The sequence below is a fragment of the Epinephelus fuscoguttatus genome, linkage group LG5 (assembly GCF_011397635.1).
Source record: "Epinephelus fuscoguttatus linkage group LG5, E.fuscoguttatus.final_Chr_v1".
NCBI classification, from domain to species: Eukaryota; Metazoa; Chordata; class Actinopteri; order Perciformes; family Serranidae; genus Epinephelus; species Epinephelus fuscoguttatus.
This window is the reverse complement of record NC_064756.1, coordinates 14,676,224-14,702,751: the sequence shown is the minus strand read 5'-3', so window position 1 is coordinate 14,702,751 and position 26,528 is coordinate 14,676,224. Positions and strand designations below refer to the sequence as shown.

At 40.2% G+C, this 26,528-nt stretch overlaps 2 protein-coding genes across 2 annotated transcripts; both read right to left on the bottom strand.

Annotated features, from left to right (window-relative positions):
• Positions 1–2,836: 2,836 nt before the first annotated feature.
• LOC125888515 (30 kDa salivary gland allergen Aed a 3-like) lies at positions 2,837–6,873 on the bottom strand. The gene is made up of 6 exons (XM_049575897.1): positions 6,549–6,873; positions 6,071–6,283; positions 5,693–5,737; positions 4,626–4,676; positions 3,369–3,416; positions 2,837–3,066 (listed from the first exon to the last, which is right to left on the bottom strand). The coding sequence occupies exons 1-6, from the start codon at positions 6,859–6,861 to the stop codon at positions 2,837–2,839; spliced, it is 900 nt and encodes a 299-aa protein (XP_049431854.1). The 5' UTR covers positions 6,862–6,873.
• Positions 6,874–8,235: 1,362 nt separating this feature from the next.
• On the bottom strand, positions 8,236–20,492 carry LOC125888514 (uncharacterized). The gene is made up of 9 exons (XM_049575896.1): positions 20,482–20,492; positions 19,003–19,062; positions 18,682–18,756; positions 17,805–17,864; positions 17,484–17,558; positions 10,977–11,051; positions 10,475–10,577; positions 8,749–8,801; positions 8,236–8,631 (listed from the first exon to the last, which is right to left on the bottom strand). Exons 1-9 carry the CDS (start codon positions 20,482–20,484, stop codon positions 8,236–8,238), a joined length of 900 nt encoding a protein of 299 aa, XP_049431853.1. The 5' UTR covers positions 20,485–20,492.
• Positions 20,493–26,528: the final 6,036 nt, after the last annotated feature.

Below are 26,528 nucleotides of genomic sequence, written 5' to 3'. Positions count from 1 at the left end.
AGCCCTCTCACATCATTCATCCTCCTCTGTTCCTCCTTTTCTCCCTCCCATGTTCCATCCATCTTTGCTACAAGGGATAGGGCACGCCGTCACACTTTTCGTTTCTCACCCTAGGAATTCACGTTCATGACTTTTGTCTGCTTTTCTCATCCTGTCTGGGTGCCGCTCTCCTTTCAACGCTGGTTAGAGATTCTGCAGGTTTCTCGCCTCTCCCTGCGCCTCTGTTGCACAACAACAGTGCGAGATAGACGGAAATAAAAGACAAGATGAAGAAAGAAAGCAGTTTATGTTTGTTAATTAGCAGCATAATGTGAGTTATAACATATTTAATGAATGCCGGCCCAGAATACACGCACACACACACACACACACACACACACACACACACATACAGGTATGGGCGGATTATGAGGACACTTTTCCCATACCAGCTCAGTCATGGTTTATGGGGACCCACCTTTCCCTTTGTCCCAGAGAGATGCAAGAAAGATTAAAATGGTCCAAAAAAATTTAGAAATGTTTCTGTCTACTTAGAATTAAATTATTGTCAAAGAATCTGAAGATATGAAAACCTGACATTTTACGGACTATGAGGACGGGGCGGGAGAAGGCGTTTCCTGACCCCACACTTGTTTGTTGGGACATTACCCACACACACACACAATCAGAGCAAAACCCTTGATTATGAGGACAACACTGGTTTAACTGTACATTATCCACACACACACAATCAGAGCAAAACCCTGGATTATGAGGACAACACTGGTTTAACTGTACATGACCCACACACACACACACACAATCAGAGCAAAACCCTTGATTATGAGGACAACACTGGTTTAACTGTACATGACCCACACACCACACACAATCAGAGCAAAACCCTTGATTATGAGGACAACACTGGTTTAACTCTACATGACCCACACACACATACACAATCAGAGCAAAACCCTTGATTATGAGGACAACACTGGTTTAACTGTACATGACCCACACACACACAATCAGAGCTAAACCCTTGATTTTGAGGACAACACGTGTTTAACTGTACATGACCCACACACACATACACAATCAGAGCAAAACCCTGGATTATGAGGACAACACTGGTTTAACTGTACATGACCCACACACACCTACACACAATCAGAGCAAAACCCTTGATTATGAGGACAACACTGGTTTAAATTAAAATGACCCACACACAAACATACACAATCAGAGCAAAACCCGTGATTATGAGGACAACACTGGTTTAAATTACACACACAAGTGAAAAATGGCAATCAATCACAGAAAAAGTACCTAACTGCAAGACTTATGAGAAATGTAAACTACCTGCATTTTGACAACACTGGTTTAAATTGCATTTTATTGACTATTAAACACAATGCTGGCAATAATGTTGGGCCAGGTGTATGAGTACACTGGCATTTTGAAAGGTTAAATCAATTGAGCATTTTATATGGATAATTGAATCTGACTATTAAACACAATGCTGGCAATAATGTTGGGCCAGGTGTATGAGTGACACTGCAAAAATATTCCTGACTGAATTTCTGTCATAAGCCACAGCTAGCACAAAGTGAGTCATGACTATCAGTAGAGAGGCTGGACAACTTTCTCACAGATATGCAGTGGAGAACATCCTGACATCATGCACCACTGTGTGGTATGGAAACTGCTCTGCTGTAGAAAGAAAGGCTCTGCAGCAGGTAGTGATATCAGCACAGAGGATCACCATCAACTGCCTCCCATCAGCGACAGACATTTACATCAGCAGATGTAGGAACATAGCTGCCAGCATTCTGATGGACCCCTCTCATCCCACCCATGGACTGTTCAACCTCCTCCCCTTAGGAGGAAGCATGTGCATCATCATATTTTATATATCACAATATTTATTGGCACCGAATGCACTTTCAATCAATTGTCTTCCTCTGCTTAATCTTTACTGTTCAACTTTGATCTAATTTTTATATTGTCTGCTGCTTTTTTGGGACCTTGACTACTAAATTTCGTTCTTTTCATGTACCCTCACCCTCATGTCCTAGAATGATGATAAATTATCCTTGAATCAGTTATGAGACACACTGGTATTAATGGGCATAATTCACATCTTTTTAAACCTGTAAGGGACATCTACACCAAGAATGACTGTAAAGAACTACACTGGTGTAAGCACCGCACCCTACACAATGGTGCTCAATGTTTTGCCTCATCAGTGGAATTTATTTTATTGAATAAAATGGGCATTTCTCAAATAAAATGTAACACTCAGCAGCTTTTTTTAAATAAATATTTCTGTTATAAGGGTCTCACAAAACCCAACATCATAAAATTTGAACTACCCCTTTGAAGGGCCAAGTAAAACATACAAATTACAGTGCCAAGTAAAATAAAGTGTAGAACAAAGAATAGGTATAAGGCTGCCTTAATATACACCGATATGAAAATTCTGGCCGACACCGATAACCAATATTAACATTGCTGTTATGGCCGATATACAAGTTTCTACGATAACCAAATTTTGAACATACTGAAAACACATTGAACTTGAAAAGGTAATGTCTTTCTTTATTTCCCCTCACTACCCACTCTAACAGTGTTAGTTTTAGACAGTTTTTACAACTTGTACAAATGTTTAACTGACATTGTTAACAAAACAAATTTAAGTGCCAAGTAATATTAACATAAAGTGCAGAGCAACTTAAAGCAACAATTACTGCCCTGAGCAAACTGTAAAACATTGTGATGTAAACAAAAATTGAGTGGGACAGGAGGTCCATTGCACAAGAATAAAGTGCGGGAAAAACCCACCCACAACCTCAGGCTATTTCACCCCATTTCGTTTGAACATAACACCCCTGTTCCTCACAAAATCGCGAATGTTTTGAATAGTTCTGTCTGTCAAAACAGGGTGCTCAGCGCGCTTGCACTGCTCACACTCCAACTTTGATGCAAGGTGTCCTTTAGCGATATGTATTTTGAAGTGTTTCATAACAGCACTGACTTCAACCTTGCTCCATGGCCTTTTCACACATCTTCTTGACGATTTGACCTCTGTCAATCAAAAGAAAATTGTATATGTTAAGATAGGGAAGACAATAACTGTTACAATTTAATTTATATTTTCTTGAAATAACTTCGGAGCCACTGAAATGTAGGTTACAAATGTTTAGGATTGTCCCCTGATAGTCGAATATTCGAATCAATAGTTGGAGATCCCGTAGTCGACTGAGATTTCTTTAGTCGAGTATTCGTTTTTTTGTTGTTGTTGTTGTTGTTTTATCAGTCAGTGTGCAGTGTACTGCTGGGGAAATTTTGGTCCCCAAATGTAGCTGCAAGGATGGATGGAGTCCTACCTTTGGAGCTGGTTACCACACTCTGGGTTGTACACAGTTTCTTTTGCCCTGGAGAACCAATACATGATTTTGTTAGAATAGCTAGTACAAACCATTTGTGGAGAAGTTTATTTTCCAAACGAAACAATGCTATTTATTGAACATAAGCTGTAACTTGAACTTGATCCCTAAAATTATATGAAGATGTGAAGAGAGACAACTCTACAATTTTGAAGGACTAGATGAAATTGCACGTCACTATGCATGCACTCAATATGAATCCCACCCCCATCCAGATTAAAAAAAAAACTTCTATCCAATCAAGATTTGGTAGTAGTGCTTTGGTGTTAACTTTGATATGGACTGACTTTATGAGGACATGACATGACTCTGTCAAGAGTAAGCATTCATGATTGGACTTAGCTGTTGTGGAATGTTTGAAGGGAAAAGTTACAGCATTGTCAACAGGCACAGCTGATGGTCAACTGTGACAGCTTTTAGAATACAGAAATGCGGGGGTGACCGGTAGTCGAGTGGTTAGGTCGCAGACCACATGGGTGCTAGCGCTCTGAAGAGCAGGTCCCGATTCAATTCCTGACCGGACGGACCATTTACTTCATGTCATTCCTACTCTCTTCCCTGCATTTCCTATTTTCTCCACTTTAATAAAGGCCACCTAACCAACAAATATTTAAAAAAAAAAAAAAAAAAGAAGAATATAGAAATGCATGTAATCCAATCACCGCCTCATAGCTAGGTGAGGTGGTTAAATCTGTTACAAAATAGAGATGATCATGTACTGGAATTGGAGGAATGATCATGCACTGGAATAAATTCACTATTATTAACTGTCTATGTTGATAGCATAAAATCAAACTTAGATAGTAAAGGTAATTAATTTAGAGTAAAAACGAATCAGAGTTTGGTCATTATGTTCACGTATCTGTCTGGGTCTGTCTCACCAAACAGTTAGAGGGCCACATCAGCTCTCATTCACTGAGAAATACCAGAGGCTGCCTTCAAGGAGTCGAAGCAAGGTCTGTCCAAAAAGTAACTTGATATGTTGTAAGCCGCTTATTTGAAGAAAAAAGTTGCTAATGTGGTCTGAAAGACACCAAACATAGTAAGTGATCCAAAGCTTAAGTCGTCACCCTCTATGGTCCTGAAAATGCAGTTTACCTCATCATAAGGTTAACAAATTCAAGACTGTTCACTAAACCCGATTTCTAGAATACCCTCTGAATCATTACTACAACTTTAAACAAATAAAAACTGTACCTTTGTAACTCTTGGCCACATCCTGGATAGATTCCATTCTTTTTCTTTTCTCTAAGGAAAAAAAAATTAAAATTGTAAACTTCTTCAATCTGAACTTTTTTTTAACATCCATTACAAGCAACATATTTATGTTCCTTAAGTTTGATTCCATTCTAACTGCAAAGTAACAAGTAATGATATATCCAATTAATAACTTATACTATAATACTACAATCTGGATCCATATGAACAGTGAACATTAGAGGCAAATTTAACAAATAACACTGAACATATTCTAAGTATATTAAAGTCCCTTTGTAGTACAGGCCCCTGACAGCATTTTATATAATTTACACCCATTATGAGAGCTAAAGGTAGTTTAAAAGCAAAACTTAAATCTGATTTCTCCCCCCGTTTAGAATACATACAGCACAGTAACGCTGCCTGCAATATAGCAAGGGCAATGTAACGGCCGGGCTCCACCGGCTGCAAACGTAAGCGTCACGTCAGCGTAGCGTCGCGGCGTATTCATTTGGGCTCCACTGACCGCGTACGGAAGCGGCACGTAGAGAAGCCAACGGGGTTGTTTACCGTTTGCCGAGCCGAGAGGCTGCATGAAATGTTAAAGCATTTCCCACCTAAGTAATTACATATATTTGAGTTATCTACAAGTTTACTGTAGGCTACTGTTTGTCATCTACTCGCTTTCAAATGTCCGCCACGGACATTTACACAATGTCACGGATAAACATGAGTAAATGCATGAAAAAAAAAAAAAAATCATATATCACCTCTGAAAATGGTTTATTCAATTAAAAACACATTCTGCTCGTTTAGCACACTATTTCATGTAGTTTTTATCTGCTGGAGGGTCGCATAGGGGAGCATAGCGCGACAAAAATAGAAGAGCCGTGTAAAATAGAGAGTTGTCGCGCGACAGACGGGGGTTGTCGTGCCGCTCCCGTTGCCAGTGGAGCCACTGTAATTGATTAACAGGGTGGCGAGCTGCTACGGGACTCGCGCTGCAGACGTGTCACGCCGCTGACGTGCCCGGTGGAGCCCGTCCATAAGGCTTTCCCACACATTACCAGAGGAGCTGGTGACCTCTTCAGGCGTCTTCATTTCTTGATTTTCTGGTGAAAGAATACAAAAAAGGCCTTCAGCATCAATTGAAGTTAAGTGATCAATGGTAAATGGACTGTACTTATATAGCCCTTTTCTAGTCTTATCAACTACTCAAAGCACTTTACAATACTGGTCTATCATTCACCCATTCACACCACATTCATACACTGATAGCTTAAATGCGGAAACCATGCCACGTACTTGACTCTTATCATTGTTGATTTATTGACTGTGTACCTTGCTGACTTTGTGGTAGTATTAAAGCAACATAAGGGAATCTGAATATGGTCCTTACTCCAAAATATACCATGAATGTATACTGGAAGATATTCAGTACATACCACTTAGTCCGGACCCATCAACTCCATCTCCGTCATCTCTACTGCCTTCACTGCCTCCACTGCCTTCACTGCCTCCACCGCCATCGTCATCACCACCGCCATCACCACCGGCATCGTCACCAACACCACCATCGTAGTCATCGTTGTCACCATCGCCATCGCCATCGTCATCACCATCACCATCACCATCACCCAGCTCTGGGTCCAATTCGTCTAAAGAAATGATTGATGCAAAAAATAAAAATAATTGTTGCTGCAAGTTTGTACACCTGACATGTTTCTGTATCATGTACCAAAACATTGAGGCATATTTACTTTTTATATTCTAAAAAGTCTGAATTTACATCTTCCCAATTTAAAAAATGTCCAAAATACCGTTGTATTTCTTTAGTCTCACTACTTTGTTTTGTAATTGATCCTGTAGTAAAATATTATTCTTTTGAGAAGAGCCATTAAGAGTGTTGTTACCACCACATACCTTCAAGCTCAATCTCGTCAAGAGACTTTCCCTGGAATTTTGCAAGAGTTCCTTTCTCCATTGCAAGTAGAAGCTTTGTGATTTTTGCCATTTCTATAGTTGCCTCCGGCAGACGATAAAAGTCTCTGTGGACTCGTATATCGTGGCCCAAAAAGTTGGCCAGTTGGTCCAGCTCATTGTTCTTGAGGTTGAGTATTTGGGACACTGTTGCAATGTGCTTGCGAAGATATGTAGACCTCAGATTATCAGGATTCTTTGCACCACACATACTTGCAAACTTTCTTATGCAGTCCTGTCCCCTGTAGTAGCTCATGGAGTGGCACTGTGGTCGTCCAAATAGGAAGGGATTATCCTTATGCACATTACATGCATCTCTTTTTCTACAAGAAGTGTTGTTGCACTGACAGCCTCAGGGTTTAACAAAACAGCAACTTTCCTATCTCTTTTGCCGATAATTTCTACCCTGCTGAAGTGCTGGGCTAACTTTTGTTCAAACGGTGACAGGCTAGCAGCTACATCACTATGGAGCTCAGTCTGGTCTCTTTCTTGAATGACTCAAGTGACATTTTGAGACTTCTCACGACGTCTGTTAAAGAGGATGATCTGAGCAAGTGTCACCCTAGCAACTTCTGCATACGCCTGTGGAGACTCATGCTCTTTCAGGTCTGCAATGGCGGCAGCCGATTTTTCCTCCAGGTGCTTGTGCAAAAGCTGCACATCCTCTGTGAATGGTATGGTGGATGGTTTATTGTACTTTGACTTGCTCAAAGTAGCCAGTGCAGTGTGGGAGACTTGTCCTGCCCATTCTTTTGTGCAGAGTTGTGTAAATCGTTCCGCTGCTTTAATCAAATTTTCATTCTCTGCTGCGATGGCCCTGCAGAGAATAATGTCACCAATCTTCTTCAGCGAGTGTCCCAATTTCAGGGCAAGACTGGGTGTACAATAGGAGTGCTTCTCTTCATCATATCCAGCAACTTCTCTGACAGCTCCAACGATTTTGTAAAAATTGTTTGGTTTTACAGCATCTTCGAAGCTAAATATAGAATATTTTTTCCTTAAGGTTAACAACAGTCTGCCCATTTCCCGAGCCTTTGTTCTGATGTACTCAAATTTTGTTGGATCATTCCCATGCTTGTTGTAGAGAGACTGGCCCAGTTGCAATATGAGGAAGTCATTACGGACTACAGATGCTACCTCATCGTCCCTCATCTTTCCAAGGATCTTCCACACTCCAGGGGACACTGCTTGGCTGTATGTTGACTCTGCAATATCTGCCAGAACTAAGGCTTTGGTCTTAGAAATAGCTTCAGTTTCTGAGACCATCTTTGACTGAGCATCTATGCGAGTGGCGCCACAGCTCTTTACGGATAAACAGGCCTTTACAATATGCACAGTGCACATGCGTTTTGGCATTCACGAGATTTTGATGGTCCTGGTCTTCTTTTCAGTTTCAATTGTCCATCATGTTTACGCATTACTTCTTGATTATGTTCATAATTACCTTTGTTCCATAACTTCTCAAGTAACCTCTTTCTCTCTTTTGAGTTCTTAGGGAATGAGAATGCTTCAGCAATATCAGGCTCTACTTTCTCATGCTTTTAAGGTGAGATATTTTAGACTGAGGTGTTTTGCAAACATAGCAGTAATTTTTGATGTGCAAGAAGAGACTTGTGGTGCTGCTGCAGTCTCAGTAGAAAAGACTCTGTTGTACTTCTTGGAAGAGTCTGGGTATTACTTGTAGTAGGATCATCAACATCAGAACAGGGTTCACTATCAGGTATGAAGTCATCATCAATGCCAACTCTGCCAGAGTTGGAAGCATCCTGTCCTCCTGTTCCATGCAGGATATAGGTTGCAGGACTGTCTTTGTCCTTTCCTGGGAAGAAAGTGAGTCAACTGGTCCACTCTTGCGATGTGGTAGGTTTAGATCCTCACTATCACTAAATAGTTCAGTGTCAGTTACAACATCTTCATCAGAGTTGGATCCATCAGACCTTGGTGCAGTGTCAGCTATGTAGAGATCACCAGAGGAACAGCCATCACTACTTGCAGAGTCAGAAACAATCTCATCGGGTATAACATCCTATGCAGAAAAAAGAGCTTATATTAACCCCAAAATCTACTACTGTGTAAGTCACAATCCGACACCAAGAACACTTTAAAATCAAATTTAAAATGGAACCAAGGAAAATGAACATACCAGCGACTGATTCTTCTTGAAAAAGCAGGATTTGTGCCAGGATCTTGAACACACTAAAAGCACATTGAAATGAAAAGTTAGCAAGTTGTGCTAATGCTTTTGTTTTAATTTAACATAAAAACTGCACTAAAGTAGGGCTGCACGATAAATCGCATTTTCATCGTCATCGCGATATGAACATGCAAGATAAACGCATCGTAAAGACCGCCTGAACTGCGATGAATGAAAAATCAGTGTTAATACTCGTGCCATGCATTTACACTCAGCATGTGAGCATTTGGGAAGCCCTAGACACCGTTTGGCTAATTAGATGAAGCCTCAGCTACCCTGTCAGGTCATGTGTCATTTGCTGGAGGTGAACAAGTAGGAAGGAGAGAGGAGCAAGGAAAATATGAAGAAGTTGTTGTGAACAAGCACAGTACTTTTGCTACTTGGAATTATTTTGGATTCAGGAGAGACGTTTTATGGACGTGCACTGTCGCAAGTCGATAATGCTGAGGACATTTGGAGGATATTTCTCCTTCCTCTTTGTATTTCTGCCATTTTCTCCTCTGAAACTCTGAAGCCTCCTCCTCCTCCTCCTAACACTGTTTCACTTTAGGAGCTCTCTTAAGGGCTAAGATACTTTACAGGGTTCCTAGAGCTTAAGGCAAGTTAAATTTAAGACTTTTTAAGACTTTTTTAATGCCACTTGAAATGAAATTTAAGACCAACGACACAATCAACACAAATGAAATAAATGAATAAATCCAACTCCTCATTTGATTTGTATGATTGGTGTTTTGTCATGGTGTTCAGACACCACAGTACCTTTGCTTTTAGCTAGGTGTGCACCCAAACACTAGGTTCGTTCGAGATGAGCCAGGCCTGTGCAGATTCGATCACCGGCGATCGGCGCACAATGCATGCCGGTTAGTTTTGTGTCCAACTTCATCCCGACTTGCTCTGACGGCCGCAGTTTTTAGAGCCAGGCGCTGCAGTTGCTCTCCACCGACTGCACCGCCTGGCTCTCACCTGATCTAACAGCTGACTGGTTCAGATGTCAACTCAACAAGATGACGTTTTAGATAAACTTTTAATTTTTGATGAATTTTAGAGATTAAGATTGTATTTGTCTGATCTGAAGGTTTATTCTGTGAACAGAAACATGTTGTGTGACTGATGGTGAAGTTTAGTTTTCAGAGACTGAATATATTCATCATAAACTATACAGAGTCTACTGTATATTAATATTGGACGGTTTAATTATTGAAGTATTTAGCAACACAAAGACTTGTGGTCAGTGGGATGTGAGGATTCTTAAAATAACATCAGATGTGAAGCCCTGACTGTATCTGACTGATCTTTAATGAAAGCTGTTGTCTTGTATAAAATATGAACCTTATAGTCAAGCACTGTTTATTTAGCCTGTGTAGCTGAGGCGACAGGTCAAACTGATATGATGCTGATTTACAGGAGAATTCATGTCAAATGGAGTTGGAGTTTAATAAAAACACGTTTGAAATCATTTATTTCATTATTCAGTGGGCATGGACTATTCGATTTTGGGGTCTAGCAGTATACCTATTAAAAGAGAACGACATAGGAACTGTAGAGCTTATATACAACCTTATTGTCATCGCAATACTGAACAGTGTTACAGTACATTGCAGATTCTCCTCATATCGTGCAGCGCTACACTAAAGACAACAACAACAAAAACTGTTTGAGTGACATGAATACGAACATTTGCATGTGAGACCAAGCCATTTTAGACTGGAGACAGGTCCTGTGCAATCTTCACAATGGTCCAAACAGCTGACAAGTGAGCAGGTAACACTATGGTGGCACTGAGGAACCAATAAGGTATATATCAGTAATGATCAGTGTTGGAAACCCTTAACATAGGGTAAAAACACTTCTGAAGACTTCTGAGCAGTACCAACTTCTGACACCCATTATATAAAGAAATGCATGAAGGCCTAATACACACCCCCACTACAAACCATGAACGCCTGATTAGGAAAATGTCCTCTTAAGTACATTCTGACATAACCACACACACACACACACCCAATTCCTACTGTCCTTACAGGACACTTTGTCCTGACAGTCCTGTGCTGTGGCAGGTACATGTAGTGTACAACATTCAAAAGTGTGAAGACTTCTGAGCACAGTCATAAGATCAAACAAAACAGTATTATGTCTAGAAGTAAAATCATGATATTACAAGAATACTGTCAACTTACAATGTCATCCTTCAATGTTGACGGAGCTGCCCTGACCTCTGTCATCAAATCACGACCGCTGCACACCTCCTGTGACTGAGTCAATGACAGGCACAAATGTGAGTTTATTTTAAGCTAAAATAATTCATTTTCATTCTGCAAACACTGTGTTACAACACTGGCCATGAGTATGGCAGAAATGTCAGTTAATAGTCAGCAGGAAGAATGAAGACCGGAATAATGAACTTGTACTATAAAATTCTAAAGACCAAAACCAATTCTACTGTATTGAAGGTGACACATAAAGCAAACTAACTATGATGGCACAAACTACAACTTGCCTTTTCTGAGCCTGGCTCACTTTCTCTCAACAACAAAATTCCATGACTTTTCCAGGTTTTCCATGACCGTGGGAACCCTGACATAAGACCTCAATACTTTCAGGACTTTCCTGGTCTACAGTCCCTGACAAAAGTCTTGTCGCTTATCCTAGTTGTAGGAACAACAAATAATAACCTGACTTGTAGTTGATCAATTGGGTTCAGAAATAGCTTATATGAAAGGCAAAGACCTTTAGATTATGCTTATTATACCAAAATAAAGTTGAGTGTCATTCATTGAGTTTTATCATTTAATTAGGACAGAAAGGTCAGATTTTGCTTGGACAAAAGTCTTGTCGTGTCTTTAAACGATTCAACCAATCACAGATTAGAGCTCCACCTGTGACAAATACTGTAATTAACACATTCCCTGGTGTGTCTAACAAGAACCCCAGCACACCAGACCTTCATGTGAAGTGCAACCTGACCGCTGACAACATGCCAAAGATTCAACCACAGACCAAAGTGCTGATCATCAAGAGCCTGAAGACCAAGTCTGCTGCTGAGGTGGCAGACATCTTCAGTGTATCCAAACGTCAAGTGGAGAGGATAAAAAGATTTGAAGAAACTGGTGACGTTCATGACAAGCCCAGGTCAGGCAGACCCTGTAACACAACTGTTAGAGAGGACCGTTTGTTGCTTCGGCAGTCCAGGGCCAGCCCTTTTTCAACTGCAGCAGAGCTACATCAGAACTGGTCACCAGAAACCCCTGTATCTACCAGAACAGTTTGTCGAATTCTCTCACGCAATGGTCTCCATGGCCGAATTACTGCTCACAAACCAGCATTAAACAGAAGACAACAAAAGAATCGTGTTGCATTTGCCAAGGCCCACAGCTTGCAGAAAGGATGGACAGTGGAAAAGTGGCAGAAGGTTGATTTTTCTGATGAATCATCCATTGAACTGCATCCCAATTGCCACAAATACTGCAGAAGACCTGTTGGAACCTGCATGGACCCAAGATTCACCCAGAAAGCAGTCAAGTTTGGTGGAGGAAAAATCATGGTTTAGGGTTACATCCAGTATGGGGTGTGCAAGAGATCTGCAGAGTGGATGGCAACATCAACAGCCTGAAGTATCAAGAGGTTCTCGCTGCCCATTGCATTCCAAACCACAAGAGAGGGCAAATTCTTCAGCAGGATGGTGCTCCTTCTCATACTTCAGCCTCCACATCAAAGTTCCTGAAAGTGAAGAAGGTCAAGGTGCTCCAGGATTGGCCAGCCCAATCACCAGACATGAACATTATTGAGCATGTCTGGGGTAAGATGAAGGAGGAGGCTTGGAAGATGAAACCAAAGAATCTTGATGAACTCTGGGAGTCCTGCAAGACTGCTTTCTTTGCCATTCCAGATGACTTCATCAATAAGTTATTTGAGCCATTGCCGAGACGTATGGATGCAGTCCTCCAAGCTCATGGGAGTCATACACGATATTAATTCTTTTTCCCAAGGCACCATGACTTTATGTTCTGATGTTATTGGAGCATGTTTGTGTATTCAACAGAAAGTATCATTTCTACAGTACATTATTTTTGTATGCGACAAGACTTTTGTCCAAGCAAGATCTGACCTTTCTGTCCTAATTAAATGATAGAACTCAGTGAATGGCACACAACTTTATTTTGGTATAATAAGCATAATCTAGAGGCCTTTGCCTTTCATATAAGCTATTTCTGATTCCAATTGATCAACTACAAGTCAAGTTATTATTTGTTGTTCCTACAACTTGGATAAGCGACAAGACTTTTGTCAGGGACTGTAGAATATCATTTGATATTCTTCAACTTTTTCAGGTTTAATATGACCATGGAAACCCTGAACATACAGTACGGGCCAAAAGTTTGGACACACCTTCTCATTCAATGCGTTTTCTTTATTTTCATGACTATTTACATTGTAGATTCTCACTGAAGGCATCACAACTATGAATGAACACATGTGGAGTTATGTACTTAACAAAAAAAGGTGAAATAACTGAAAACATGTTTTATATTCTAGTTTCTTCAAAATAGCCACCCTTTGCTCTGATTACTGCTTTGCACACTCTTGGCATTCTCTCCATGAGCTTCAAGAGGTAGTCACCTGAAATGGTTTTCCAACAGTCTTGAAGGAGTTCCCAGAGGTGTTTAGCACTTGTTGGCCCCTTTGCCTTCACTCTGCGGTCCAGCTCACCCCAAACCATCTCGATTGGGTTCAGGTCCAGTGACTGTGGAGGCCAGGTCATCTGCCGCAGCACTCCATCACTCTTCTTCTTGGTCAAATAGCCCTTACACAGCCTGGAGGTGTGTTTGGGGTCATTGTCCTGTTGAAAAATAAATGATCGTCCAACTAAACGCAAACCGGATGGGATGGCATGTCGCTGCAGGATGCTGTGGTGGCCATGCTGGTTCAGTGTGCCTTCAATTTTGAATAAATCCCCAACAGTGTCACCAGCAAAACACCCCCACACCATCACACCTCCTCCTCCATGCTTCACACTGGGAACCAGGCATGTGGAATCCATCCGTTCACCTTTTCTGCGTCTCACAAAGACACGGCGGTTGGAACCAAAGATCTCAAATTTGGACTCATCAGACCAAAGCACAGATTTCCACTGGTCTAATGTCCATTCCTTGTGTTTCTTGGCCCAAACAAATCTCTTCTGCTTGTTGCCTCTCCTTAGCAGTGGTTTCCTAGCAGCTATTTGACCATGAAGGCCTGATTCGCGCAGTCTCCTCTTAACAGTTGTTCTAGAGATGGGTCTGCTGCTAGAACTCTGTGTGGCATTCATCTGGTCTCTGATCTGAGCTGCTGTTAACTTGCCATTTCTGAGGCTGGTGACTCGGATGAACTTATCCTCAGAAGCAGAGGTGACTCTTGGTCTTCCTTTCCTGGTCGGTCCTCATGTGTGCCAGTTTCGTTGTAGCGCTTGATGGTTTTTGCGACTCACTTGGGGACACATTTAAAGTTTTGCAATTTTCCAGACTGACTGACCTTCATTTCTTAAAGTAATGATGGCCACTCGTTTTTCTTTAGTTAGCTGATTGGTTCTTGCCATAATATGAATTTTAACAGTTGTCCAATAGGGCTGTCGGCTGTGTATTAACCTGACTTCTGCACAACACAACTGATGGTCCCAACCCCATTGATAAAGCAAGAAATTCCACTAATTAACCCTGATAAGGCACACCTGTGAAGTGGAAACCATTTCAGGTGACTACCTCTTGAAGCTCATGGAGAGAATGCCAAGAGTGTGCAAAGCAGTAATCAGAGCAAAGGGTGGCTATTTTGAAGAAACTAGAATATAAAACATGTTTTCAGTTATTTCACCTTTTTTTGTTAAGTACATAACTCCACATGTGTTCATTCATAGTTTTGATGCCTTCAGTGAGAATCTACAATGTAAATAGTCATGAAAATAAAGGCTTCTCATTGAATGAGAAGGTGTGTCCAAACTTTTGGCCTGTACTGTACATCACCAACTTCTGACACCCATTATATAAAGAAATGCATGAAGGCCTAATACACACCCCCACCACAAACCATGAACGCCTGATTAGGAAAATGTCCTCTTAAGTACATTCTGACATAACCACACACACACACCCAATTCCTACTGTCCTTACAGGACACTTTGTCCTGACAGTCCTGTGCTGTGGCAGGTACATGTAGTGTACAACATTCAAAAGTGTGAAGACTTCTGAGCACAGTCATAAGATCAAACAAAACAGTATTATGTCTAGAAGTAAAATCATGATATTACAAGAATACTGTCAACTTACAATGTCATCCTTTAATGTTGATGGAGCTGCCCTGACCTCTGTCATCAAATCACACGACCGCTGCACACCTCCTGTGACTGAGTCAATGACAGGCACAAATGTGAGTTTATTTTAAGCTAAAATAATTCATTTTCATTCTGCAAACACTGTGTTACAACACTGGCCATGAGTATGGCAGAAATGTCAGTTAATAGTCAGCAGGGAAGAAGGAAGACCGGAATAATGAGCTTGTACTATAAAATTCTAAAGACCAAAACCAATTCTACTGTATTGAAGGTGACACATAAAGCAAACTAACTATGATGGCACAAACTACAACTTGCCTTTTCTGAGCCTGGCTCACTTCCTCTCAACTTCGGGTGAGATTGTTCTTCACCGGTGCCTGAAATTGTAAAGAGGAAATGTACTGTTTAATCACTTGACTGGCAGCACTATCACTTAGTGGTCTTTAAGAAAGAAAGACAGGCGATAATTATGTTCATATTCACCTCAAAAGATGAAAGATTACTGTAACAATGTCATTATACACAACAAAATTCCAATAACTTTCAAATAACAGGGTTCCCACACATTTTCACAGACACAATTTCAAAACTTTCCATGACTTTTCAAGGACCCATAATATAATTTCCATGACCTGGAGAAGATTTAAGAGGTCCTGGAGGAAGTTTCAGGAAATAGGGAGCTCGTGTGCCAATGATTACAGTAAGATAGCCTAATTAATTACACTGCAGACAACAAAATTCCAGGACTTTTCCAGGTTTTCCATGACCGTGGGAACCCTGACATAAGACCTCAATACCTTCAGGACTTTCCTGGTCTAGAATATCATTTGATGTTCTTCAGCTTTTCAGGTTTAATATGACCATGGAAACCCTGAACATACATCACCAACTTTTGACACCCATTATATAAAGAAATGCATGAAGGCCTGATACACACCCCACCACAAACCCAATACATGAATGCCTGATTAGGAAAATGTCCTCTTAAGTACATTCTGACATAACACACACACACCCAATTCCTACTGTCCTTTCAGGACACTTTGTCCTGACAGTCCTGTGCTGTGGCAGGTACATGTAGTGTACAACATTCAAAAGTGTGAAGACTTCTGAGCACAGTCATAAGATCAAACAAAACAGTATTATGTCTAGAAGTAAAATCATGATATTACAAGAATACTGTCAACTTACAATATCATCCTTTAATGTTGACGGAGCTGCCCTGACCTCTGTCATCAAATCACGACACTGCACACCTCCTGTGACTGAGTCAATGACAGGCACAAATGTGAGTTTATTTTAAGCTAAAATAATTCATTTTCATTCTGCAAACACTGTGTTACAACACTGGCCATGAGTATGGCAGAAATGTCAGTTAATAGTCAGCAGGAAGAAGGAAGACCGGAATAATGAACTTGTACTATAAAATTCTAAAGACCAAAACCAATTCTACTGTATTGAAGGTGACACATAAAGCAAACTAACTATGATGGCACAAACTACAACTTGCCTTTTCTGAGCCTGGCTCACTTTCTCTCAACTTCGGGTGAGATTGTTCTTCACCGGGTGCCTGAAATTGTAAAGAGGAAATGTACTGTTTAATCACTTGACTGGCAGCACTATCACTTAGTGGTCTTTAAGAAAGAAAGACAGGCGATAATTATGTTCATATTCACCTCAAAAGATGAAAGATTACTGTAACAATGTCATTATACACAACAAAAATTCCATTACTTTCAAATAACAGGGTTCCCACACATTTTCACAGACACAATTTCAAAACCTTTCCATGACTTTTCAAGGACCCATAATATAATTTCCATGACCTGGAGAAGATTTTAGAGGTCCTGGAGGAAGTTTCAGGAAATAGGAGCTCGTGTGCCAATGATTACAGTAAGATAGCCTAATTAATTACACTGCAGACAACAAAATTCCAGGACTTTTCCAGGTTTTCCATGACCGTGGGAACCCTGGTATAAGACCTCAATACCTTCAGGACTTTCCTGGTCTAGAATATCATTTGATATTCTTCAGCTTTTTCAGGTTTAATATGACCATGGAAACCCTGAACATACATCACCAACTTCTGACACCCATTATATAAAGAAATGCATGAAGGCCTAATACACACCACCAACCCAATACATGAATGCCTGATTAGGAAAATGTCCTCTTAAGTACATTCTGACATAACCACACACACACACCCAATTCCTACTGTCCTTACAGGACACTTTGTCCTGACAGTCCTGTGCTGTGGCAGGTACATGTAGTGTACAACATTCAAAAGTGTGAAGACTTCTGAGCACAGTCATAAGATCAAACAAAACAGTATTATGTCTAGAAGTAAAATCATGATATTACAAGAATACTGTCAACTTACAATGTCATCCTTTAATGTTGACGGAGCTGCCCTGACCTCTGTCATCAAATCACGACCGCTGCACACCTCCTGTGACTGAGTCAATGACAGGCACAAATGTGAGTTTATTTTAAGCTAAAATAATTCATTTTCATTCTGCAAACACTGTGTTACAACACTGGCCATGAGTATGGCAGAAATGTCAGTTAATAGTCAGCAGGGAAGAAGGAAGACCGGAATAATGAGCTTGTACTATAAAATTCTAAAGACCAAAACCAATTCTACTGTATTGAAGGTGACACATAAAGCAAACTAACTATGATGGCACAAACTACAACTTGCCTTTTCTGAGCCTGGCTCACTTCCTCTCAACTTCGGGTGAGATTGTTCTTCACCGGGTGCCTGAAATTGTAAAGAGGAAATGTACTGTTTAATCACTTGACTGGCAGCACTATCACTTAGTGGTCTTTAAGAAAGAAAGACAGGCGATAATTATGTTCATATTCACCTCAAAAGATGAAAGATTACTGTAACAATGTCATTATACACAACAAAAATTCCATTACTTTCAAATAACAGGGTTCCACACATTTTCACAGACACAATTTCAAAACTTTCCATGACTTTTCAAGGACCCATAATATAATTTCCATGACCTGGAGAAGATTTAAGAGGTCCTGGAGGAAGTTTCAGGAAATAGGAGCTCGTGTGCCAATGATTACAGTAAGATAGCCTAATTAATTACACTGCAGACAACAAAATTCCAGGACTTTTCCAGGTTTTCCATGACCGTGGGAACCCTGACATAAGACCTCAATACCTTCAGGACTTTCCTGGTCTAGAATATCATTTGATGTTCTTCAACTTTTTCAGGTTTAATATGACCATGGAAACCCTGAACATACATCACCAACTTTTGACACCCATTATATAAAGAAATGCATGAAGGCCTAATACACACCCCCACCACAAACCCAATACATGAATGCCTGATTAGGAAAATGTCCTCTTAAGTACATTCTGACATAACCACACACACACACCCACTTCCTACTGTCCTTTCAGGACACTTTGTCCTGACAGTCCTGTGCTGTGGCAGGTACATGTAGTGTACAACATTCAAAAGTGTGAAGACTTCTGAGCACAGTCATAAGATCAAACAAAACAGTATTATGTCTAGAAGTAAAATCATGATATTACAAGAATACTGTCAACTTACAATATCATCCTTTAATGTTGACGGAGCTGCCCTGACCTCTGTCATCAAATCACGACCGCTGCACACCTCCTGTGACTGAGTCAATGACAGGCACAAATGTGAGTTTATTTTAAGCTAAAATAATTCATTTTCATTCTGCAAACACTGTGTTACAACACTGGCCATGAGTATGGCAGAAATGTCAGTTAATAGTCAGCAGGGAAGAAGGAAGACCGGAATAATGAACTTGTACTATAAAATTCTAAAGACCAAAACCAATTCTACTGTATTGAAGGTGACACATAAAGCAAACTAACTATGATGGCACAAACTACAACTTGCCTTTTCTGAGCCTGGCTCACTTTCTCTCAACTTCGGGTGAGATTGTTCTTCACCGGGTGCCTGAAATTGTAAAGAGGAAATGTACTGTTTAATCACTTGACTGGCAGCACTATCACTTAGTGGTCTTTAAGAAAGAAAGACAGGCGATAATTATGTTCATATTCACCTCAAAAGATGAAAGATTACTGTAACAATGTCATTATACACAACAAAATTCCATTACTTTCAAATAACAGGGTTCCACACATTTTCACAGACACAATTTCAAAACCTTTCCATGACTTTTCAAGGACCCATAATATAATTTCCATGACCTGGAGAAGATTTTAGAGGTCCTGGAGGAAGTTTCAGGAAATAGGAGCTCGTGTGCCAATGATTACAGTAAGATAGCCTAATTAATTACACTGCAGACAACAAAATTCCAGGACTTTTCCAGGTTTTCCATGACCGTGGGAACCCTGGTATAAGACCTCAATACCTTCAGGACTTTCCTGGTCTAGAATATCATTTGATATTCTTCAGCTTTTTCAGGTTTAATATGACCATGGAAACCCTGAACATACATCACCAACTTCTGACACCCATTATATAAAGAAATGCATGAAGGCCTAATACACACCCCACCACAAACCCAATACCTGAATGCCTGATTAGGAAAATGTCCTCTTAAGTACATTCTGACATAACCACACACACACACCCAATTCCTACTGTCCTTACAGGACACTTTGTCCTGACAGTCCTGTGCTGTGGCAGGTACATGTAGTGTACAACATTCAAAAGTGTGAAGACTTCTGAGCACAGTCATAAGATCAAACAAAACAGTATTATGTCTAGAAGTAAAATCATGATATTACAAGAATACTGTCAACTTACAATGTCATCCTTTAATGTTGACGGAGCTGCCCTGACCTCTGTCATCAAATCACGACCGCTGCACACCTCCTGTGACTGAGTCAATGACAGGCACAAATGTGAGTTTATTTTAAGCTAAAATAATTCATTTTCATTCTGCAAACACTGTGTTACAACACTGGCCATGAGTATGGCAGAAATGTCAGTTAATAGTCAGCAGGGAAGAAGGAAGACCGGAATAATGAGCTTGTACTATAAAATTCTAAAGACCAAAACCAATTCTACTGTATTGAAGGTGACACATAAAGCAAACTAACTATGATGGCACAAACTACAACTTGCCTTTTCTGAGCCTGGCTCACTTCCTCTCAACTTCGGGTGAGATTGTTCTTCACCGGGTGCCTGAAATTGTAAAGAGGAAATGTACTGTTTAATCACTTGACTGGCAGCACTATCACTTAGTGGTCTTTAAGAAAGAAAGACAGGCGATAATTATGTTCATATTCACCTCAAAAGGTACCGCCCAGCCCCACTCTTGACCAATCAAATTACTCAAAATAACTGTTGTATAAAATAAATTATAGTTAACACTGTCATTAACAGAACATGAGACCCTTATCTCACCATTGAGCGCCATGGCCAGAGGAATCGCCATAGTTATATGTGATCTCCTCGCCTGGAAAGATTTCCTTGACAGCAAAAAGACACAAGTGTGGCTTTCCTTGGACCATTATTCTTTTGACTTTACAGTTGGGCTGTATGTGATCATCATTCACTAGTCGTCCCAGTGTTCCATCCTCTTTTGAAGCATCTATGCTGTGAGACAAATAGACCAGAAAAAAAAACTTTAAACTTTGCTTGGGGTTAAATTCTTAAATTGTCATGAGAGAAAAAAGACCTTCAGCCCAGCCTTGGCTTTCATGTAAAACACAAACTTTTTTAAAAACACATACGTATACTATTACACTTTTCTCACTAGCATATTGTGCAACAAAAGCGCTTGTTTGTGTAGACAGCTGCAGTCTTGTCATTTCTCTTCCAAAACAGTTGGTTACTTCATCATATGATTTAACACCCTCTCATTTGTCAGTGTTTCTAGTTTTTTTGCTTTGCGCGGGGTGGGGGTGGGTGAGGGTGGTCGGGGTGATCCTAGGACCTTCTGCCCACAGGACCCCATTACAAGAGCATTTGTACCTGACAAACATTTAACACAGATTTGTGTTCACATTTTTTATTTTAGAAATGGAACACTATTTTTCGGCTCCGCCTCGACATACTTAAATGATACTCAAAGATGCCTTATAACTTTAACTATAGATAAAGCAGAGTCCTGCACTGGGTCAGGTACCCGCTGATTTGCGATGTTTTTTAAAAATGTTTTCCGGTTCGTATCTGGGTGGAAAAAATAATATGCAGGTCGGATCGCGGGTTTTAGATAAACACATCAAAATTAATATAAAAAAATAATAATTGAGCTAAAAACTAATCTTGTTAGTTAGTTCGGTAAACTACAGATATCTCGGTCATTATTTACTCTCTGAGGATCGCTTCCGCTATTTCGCAACGGTCATTGGTTCAGCTGTTTACACGCGTTTCACAATCTATTAACACAATTTGTGATTGGGCGACACATGGCTGCCACCACCGTCTAACAAGCGAATAATTATTTAGGTATTTGAGAAGTAAGTGGATAAAACGTACAACTATCACTTTACATTACTTCTCTCCTCGATGGATTCTAAAAACACGTGACGGCTCGTAACTGCTGAACGTTGCTCTGGACAGAAAGTAAGTCTATTATTACACATGTAAAGTTCCTTTACATAGATTAAAAGTTTAAAAGCGTTAAACGTAACAAACAAGTGCTTTTACACTCGTATGGGAGAAGAACACAGAGGGTTGATGATGGAGCTGAAGTCATGTTTTTATTGTGAGAGCTGCTTCATTCAGGTCGTTGTTTACTTACTGGCACCTTAACTGTGGCAATATGCTGTTCAATATTCAGTCAATATGACCCAAAATGATTACTTTAAATCCGGGTTACGGGTTGGGCTGCGGGTCGTGTTTCAACGGGTTGGACCGGGTTGCAGTACTAATTGGCCTGATGCGGGTTTGCGGTTCGGTGCGGTTTTGTACGGATCTTGAAAATTGGACCCGCAGGATTCTGATATAAAGTATGCCTCCTCTGTATGGATAGAAAATTCAGTTACAGCAAAATAATCTCTCTATATAATCAAAGATTATATAAGTTGTTGCAAAGATTGCATTAAATGCATATTGCAAGTTGTGAAGAGACACTCGGCACATTTTCTTTTAAATCAGCAGCTGCAGACTAAACTGCTGCAAAAATGCGTAAAAAGTAAATTGTCATGAGCCAGAAATAGATTAAGGGATTTTCCCTGTTTGTTTTCAAAGAGTTTTTATTCCATTATATTTCAATCGCATATAGCGAACGGACATGATTTGATTTCAAATTGGCAGCATGCTGTGTATTTAAATGGTATGAGCCAGTCTAGATGTGTTTATTTGTTTGCAAATTGTTTTATCTGTATGTATAGGCCTTCAGTTTCTTTATGTTCATGTTAGAAGAGTGCAGGCTTCTGCAATATTTATTTATTTATTCAATTTACTCACTGAGTTAATTGACAGGACTCATTTTATTTGAAATTACTGACTTTTCAATAAAAAAGATTATATACTGACATGCCTATCAATTGCATATCAATTATTTTTAGGCTCAATAAATTCAGATAATATTTGACCGTAATTTCAAACATTTGTCCGGTAAATTGAAAACCAACTGGTCACGCTGTCCAGTGCCAATTTTTTTTTTTTTTTTTTTTTTTTTTAGGGGAAACACTGACAACCAGATGCCAACCCATCAATCAAATAGTCCTACAATTTCAATCTCTCTGTAAAGCACTTTGGTCCAGCATTTGTTTTTAAATGTACCCACAAATAAAACTACAACTTCAAATAAGAGGAGTAACACTTTGAAAAAAAACATATGAGTAAATGAACAAGCAGCAAACTTACCAGTAGCGCTTCCCATTCCACATGAAATCGAATATATATTTGCTTTTGTCATCTGCTCCTACACTCAGGGACAAAACTCCCCTGTACTCCACCACAAAACTTTTTGGTTCGATGTATTCCTGTGTAAACACACCTCTCCCTGAAGAAAAGAAAGAAAGAAAACATTAACATAAGCTGCTACTTCTAAGACCACCAACCTCATTTATGGCTTCTTTTCAAAGAGACATTAAGACAGAGAGGAAGACCGACAACAACAATTTATAAGCGCCTTAAAAAAAAACAGAGTTAGTAAGTGCTGTTAATAAAAATTAGTGATGGCCAAATGAAGCCTCGTGAAGCATTTTCTGAGCCCACTAGATGGCGCTTTTTTTTCATCAAAAGGTTGAAAGCACACTGAATTGCCATTCTTTGAGCCTCTTTCTTTAAGCAATGAGTGCCAACTAGTGGGCTCAGAAAATAAAGAACATGCTTCATTAGGCTTCATTTAGCCATCAATAATATAAATAATAAAACAAAATGTTAATGACTACAATCCAGAATAAAATGAAAAAATGAAAAGACTTACAATTACAATCAGTTCATATAAGCCATACAATGAAAGCAAATCTTATTTTAAGAGGTAAAGGAAGACAATGTATGGGTATATGGCATGTAGGAAATTGGTTTACATTATTAAATAAATGTGGGTTTTATCTGGATGGGGTGCCCACATACAGTATCTCACATAAGTGAGTACACCCCTCCTATTTCTGCAAATATTTCATTATATCTTTTCATGGAACAACACTATAGAAATGACACTTTGATATAACTTAAAGTAGTCAGTGTACAGCTTGTATAGTAGCATAGATTTACCTTCCTCTGAAAATTACTCAGAACACAGCCATCAACATCTAAACAGCTGGCAACGTAAGTGAGTACACCCCACAGTGAACATGTCCAAATTGTGCCTAAAGTGTCAATATTTTGTGTGCCAACCATTATTATCTAGCACTGCCTTAACCCTTTTGGGCATGGAGTTCACCAGAGCTCACAGGTTGCTTCAGGAATCCTCTCCCACTCCTCCATGATGACATCATGGAGCAGATGGATGTGAAGACAGCGCTACCCCACCTTCAGCTTGAGGATGGCCCACAGGTGCACAGGTGAGTTTAGGGCTGGATACATACTTGTCCATCACCAGTCCATCACCTTCACCTTCAGCTTCCTCAGCAAGGCAGTTGTCATCTACTAGGTGTGTTTTGGGTCATTATCATGTTGGAAAACTGCATTGCAGCTCAGTTTCTGAAGAGGGACGATCATGCTCTGCTTGGAATTCATGTTTCCCTAAATGAACCGAGCTCCCCAGAGCCGGCAGCACTCATGCAGCCCCAAACCATGATGCTGCCACCACTATACTTGACTGTAGGCAAGGGACAGCTGTCTTGGTGCTCTTTCAGCATGTGTGGCACCTTGGTGAAGAGCACCAAGACAGCTGTCCCATGCCCAAAAGGGTTAAGGCAGTGCTAGATAATAATGGTTGGCACACAAAATATTGACACTTTAGGCACAATTTGGACATGTTCACTGTGGGGTGTACTCACTTATGTTGCCAGCTGTTTAGATGTTGATGGCTGTGTTTTACATAATTTTCAGAGGAAGGTAAATCTATACTACTATACAAGCTGTACACTGACTACTTTAAGTTATATCACAGTGTCATTTCTATAGTGTTGACATGACAAGATATAATGAAACATTTTCAAAAATGAGAGAGGTGTACTCACTTATGTGAGATACTGTATATTACAAGCAGTACATCTGGTGAACATTTTTTTATTTGCACAATCAACATTGAATCCTATCTATAATAAACTCTACACTTGCATGTTAATGTGTTAATTAATAGTAACATGACACTTTTTAACTTGAAGATGATTTAAAGGATTAGTTAAAGCAGCTGTAAGTGGTTTGATGGTTTGGGATAACTTTCTATAATTTTGCCCGCTCTCTTATAGTGCTGCACGATTGATCTAATCGCAATCGCGATGTCAGGCTGTGCGATTATATAACCGCATAAAAGGCTGCGATTTGCAATGTAGGCTAAATAAATGTTAACGTGTGTGCCTGTGAACGTGACTGCCTCTCCTGTAGTGTGTGGAGTTTATTGACATCACGCCCACAAGCTATCCTGGCGCGTGCAGCCGGCGTGCAGCAGTGACCAACACAGACGCTGAAAAAGAGCATGAGCTCGACCATGAACAGCCTGAGTTGGTGGCAAAAAAAATGTCTGTTACATGGCAAAACTTTGGATTCAGGTATGGCGACGTTGAACAGACATGCTGTGTAAGTGTAAAAGTTAAAGTCGCCACTGAGAGACGGGGCGTGAGTGACTTTAACTTTAATTTTACACAGCACGCCTTTCTGTCCAACGTCGCCGTGCCTGAAAGACATGCTGTGTAAAAGTTTAAAAGTTAAAATAGCCACATCCCGCGCAACACGACCAATCTATATCAGCATTGAGACGGACGTGGCGATTTAACTTTAAATTTTATACAGCACGCCTTTCTGTCCAACGTCGCGTACCTGAAAGACATGCTGTGTAAAAGTTTAAAAGTTAAAAGCGCCCCGCCCCGCGGCAACATGACCAATCTATATCAACACTCGAGACAGCACAGGGAAAATGAGGAATAAGCATGCGAGAGAAAGCCGAGCCGTGTAACGTTAAAGACAAAGAGACAACTGAAAGCTGCCAGAGCCTCATAAAACAACATCCAAGCACAGTTAAGCAAACATTTGTAAGTGTCACAGGGAAATCATGGACTTCATAACAAATGAAATATTGAGCAATTTTGATCGGGTTCGGCCCACTTGACATGCTGCTGTGTTGTGCTATGGCGTGCTGGAATTTGTCATTTACGTGACAACGCCTGAACGCAACACAGGCTCGCTCCACTGTGTGTACAGTGCCGTGCTGCGCTGCTGTGTGAGCAGCATGTTTGACTGTGCTCAGTCTGTTGATGGTCATTGACACACTGTCTGTCCATAACAATAACTACAGTACAGGCCAAAAGTTTGGACACACCTTCTCATTCAATGCATTTTCTTTATTTTCATGACTATTTACATTGTAGATTCTCACTGAAGGCATCAAAACTATGAATGAACACATGTGGAGTTATGTATTTAACAAAAAAAGGTGAAATAACTGAAAACATGTTTTATATTCTAGTTTCTTCAAAATAGCCACCCTTTGCTCTGATTACTGCTTTGCACACTCTTGGCATTCTCTCCATGAGCTTCAAGAGGTAGTCACCTGAAATGGTTTCCACTTCACAGGTGTGCCTTATCAGGGTTAATTAGTGGAATTTCTTGCTTTATCAATGGGGTTGGGACCATCAGTTGTGTTGTGCAGAAGTCAGGTTAATACACAGCCGACAGCCCTATTGGACAACTGTTAAAATTCATATTATGGCAAGAACCAATCAGCTAACTAAAGAAAAACGAGTGGCCATCATTACTTTAAGAAATGAAGGTCAGTCAGTCTGGAAAATTGCAAAAACTTTAAATGTGTCCCCAAGTGGAGTCGCAAAAACCATCAAGCGCTACAACGAAACTGGCACACGTGAGGACCGACCCAGGAAAGGAAGACCAAG

Coding starts and splice junctions, on each gene's coding strand:
- LOC125888515 (XM_049575897.1), bottom strand. CDS start 6,861: ATGAGCTACTACAGGGGACAGGACTGCATAAGAAAGTTTGCAAGTATG. Junction 6,284..6,548: donor TGACGAGATTGAGCTTGAAG/GTATGTGGTGGT, acceptor TCATTTCTTTAG/ACGAATTGGACCCAGAGCTG. Junction 4,677..5,692: donor AGAGGTCACCAGCTCCTCTG/GTAATGTGTGGG, acceptor TTTTTTCCTTAG/AGAAAAGAAAAAGAATGGAA.
- LOC125888514 (XM_049575896.1), bottom strand. Junction 17,865..18,681: donor CAACATTAAAGGATGATATT/GTAAGTTGACAG, acceptor TTACAATTTCAG/GCACCCGGTGAAGAACAATC. Junction 8,802..10,474: donor GCTTGGTCTCACATGCAAAT/GTTCGTATTCAT, acceptor ATGTGCTTTTAG/TGTGTTCAAGATCCTGGCAC.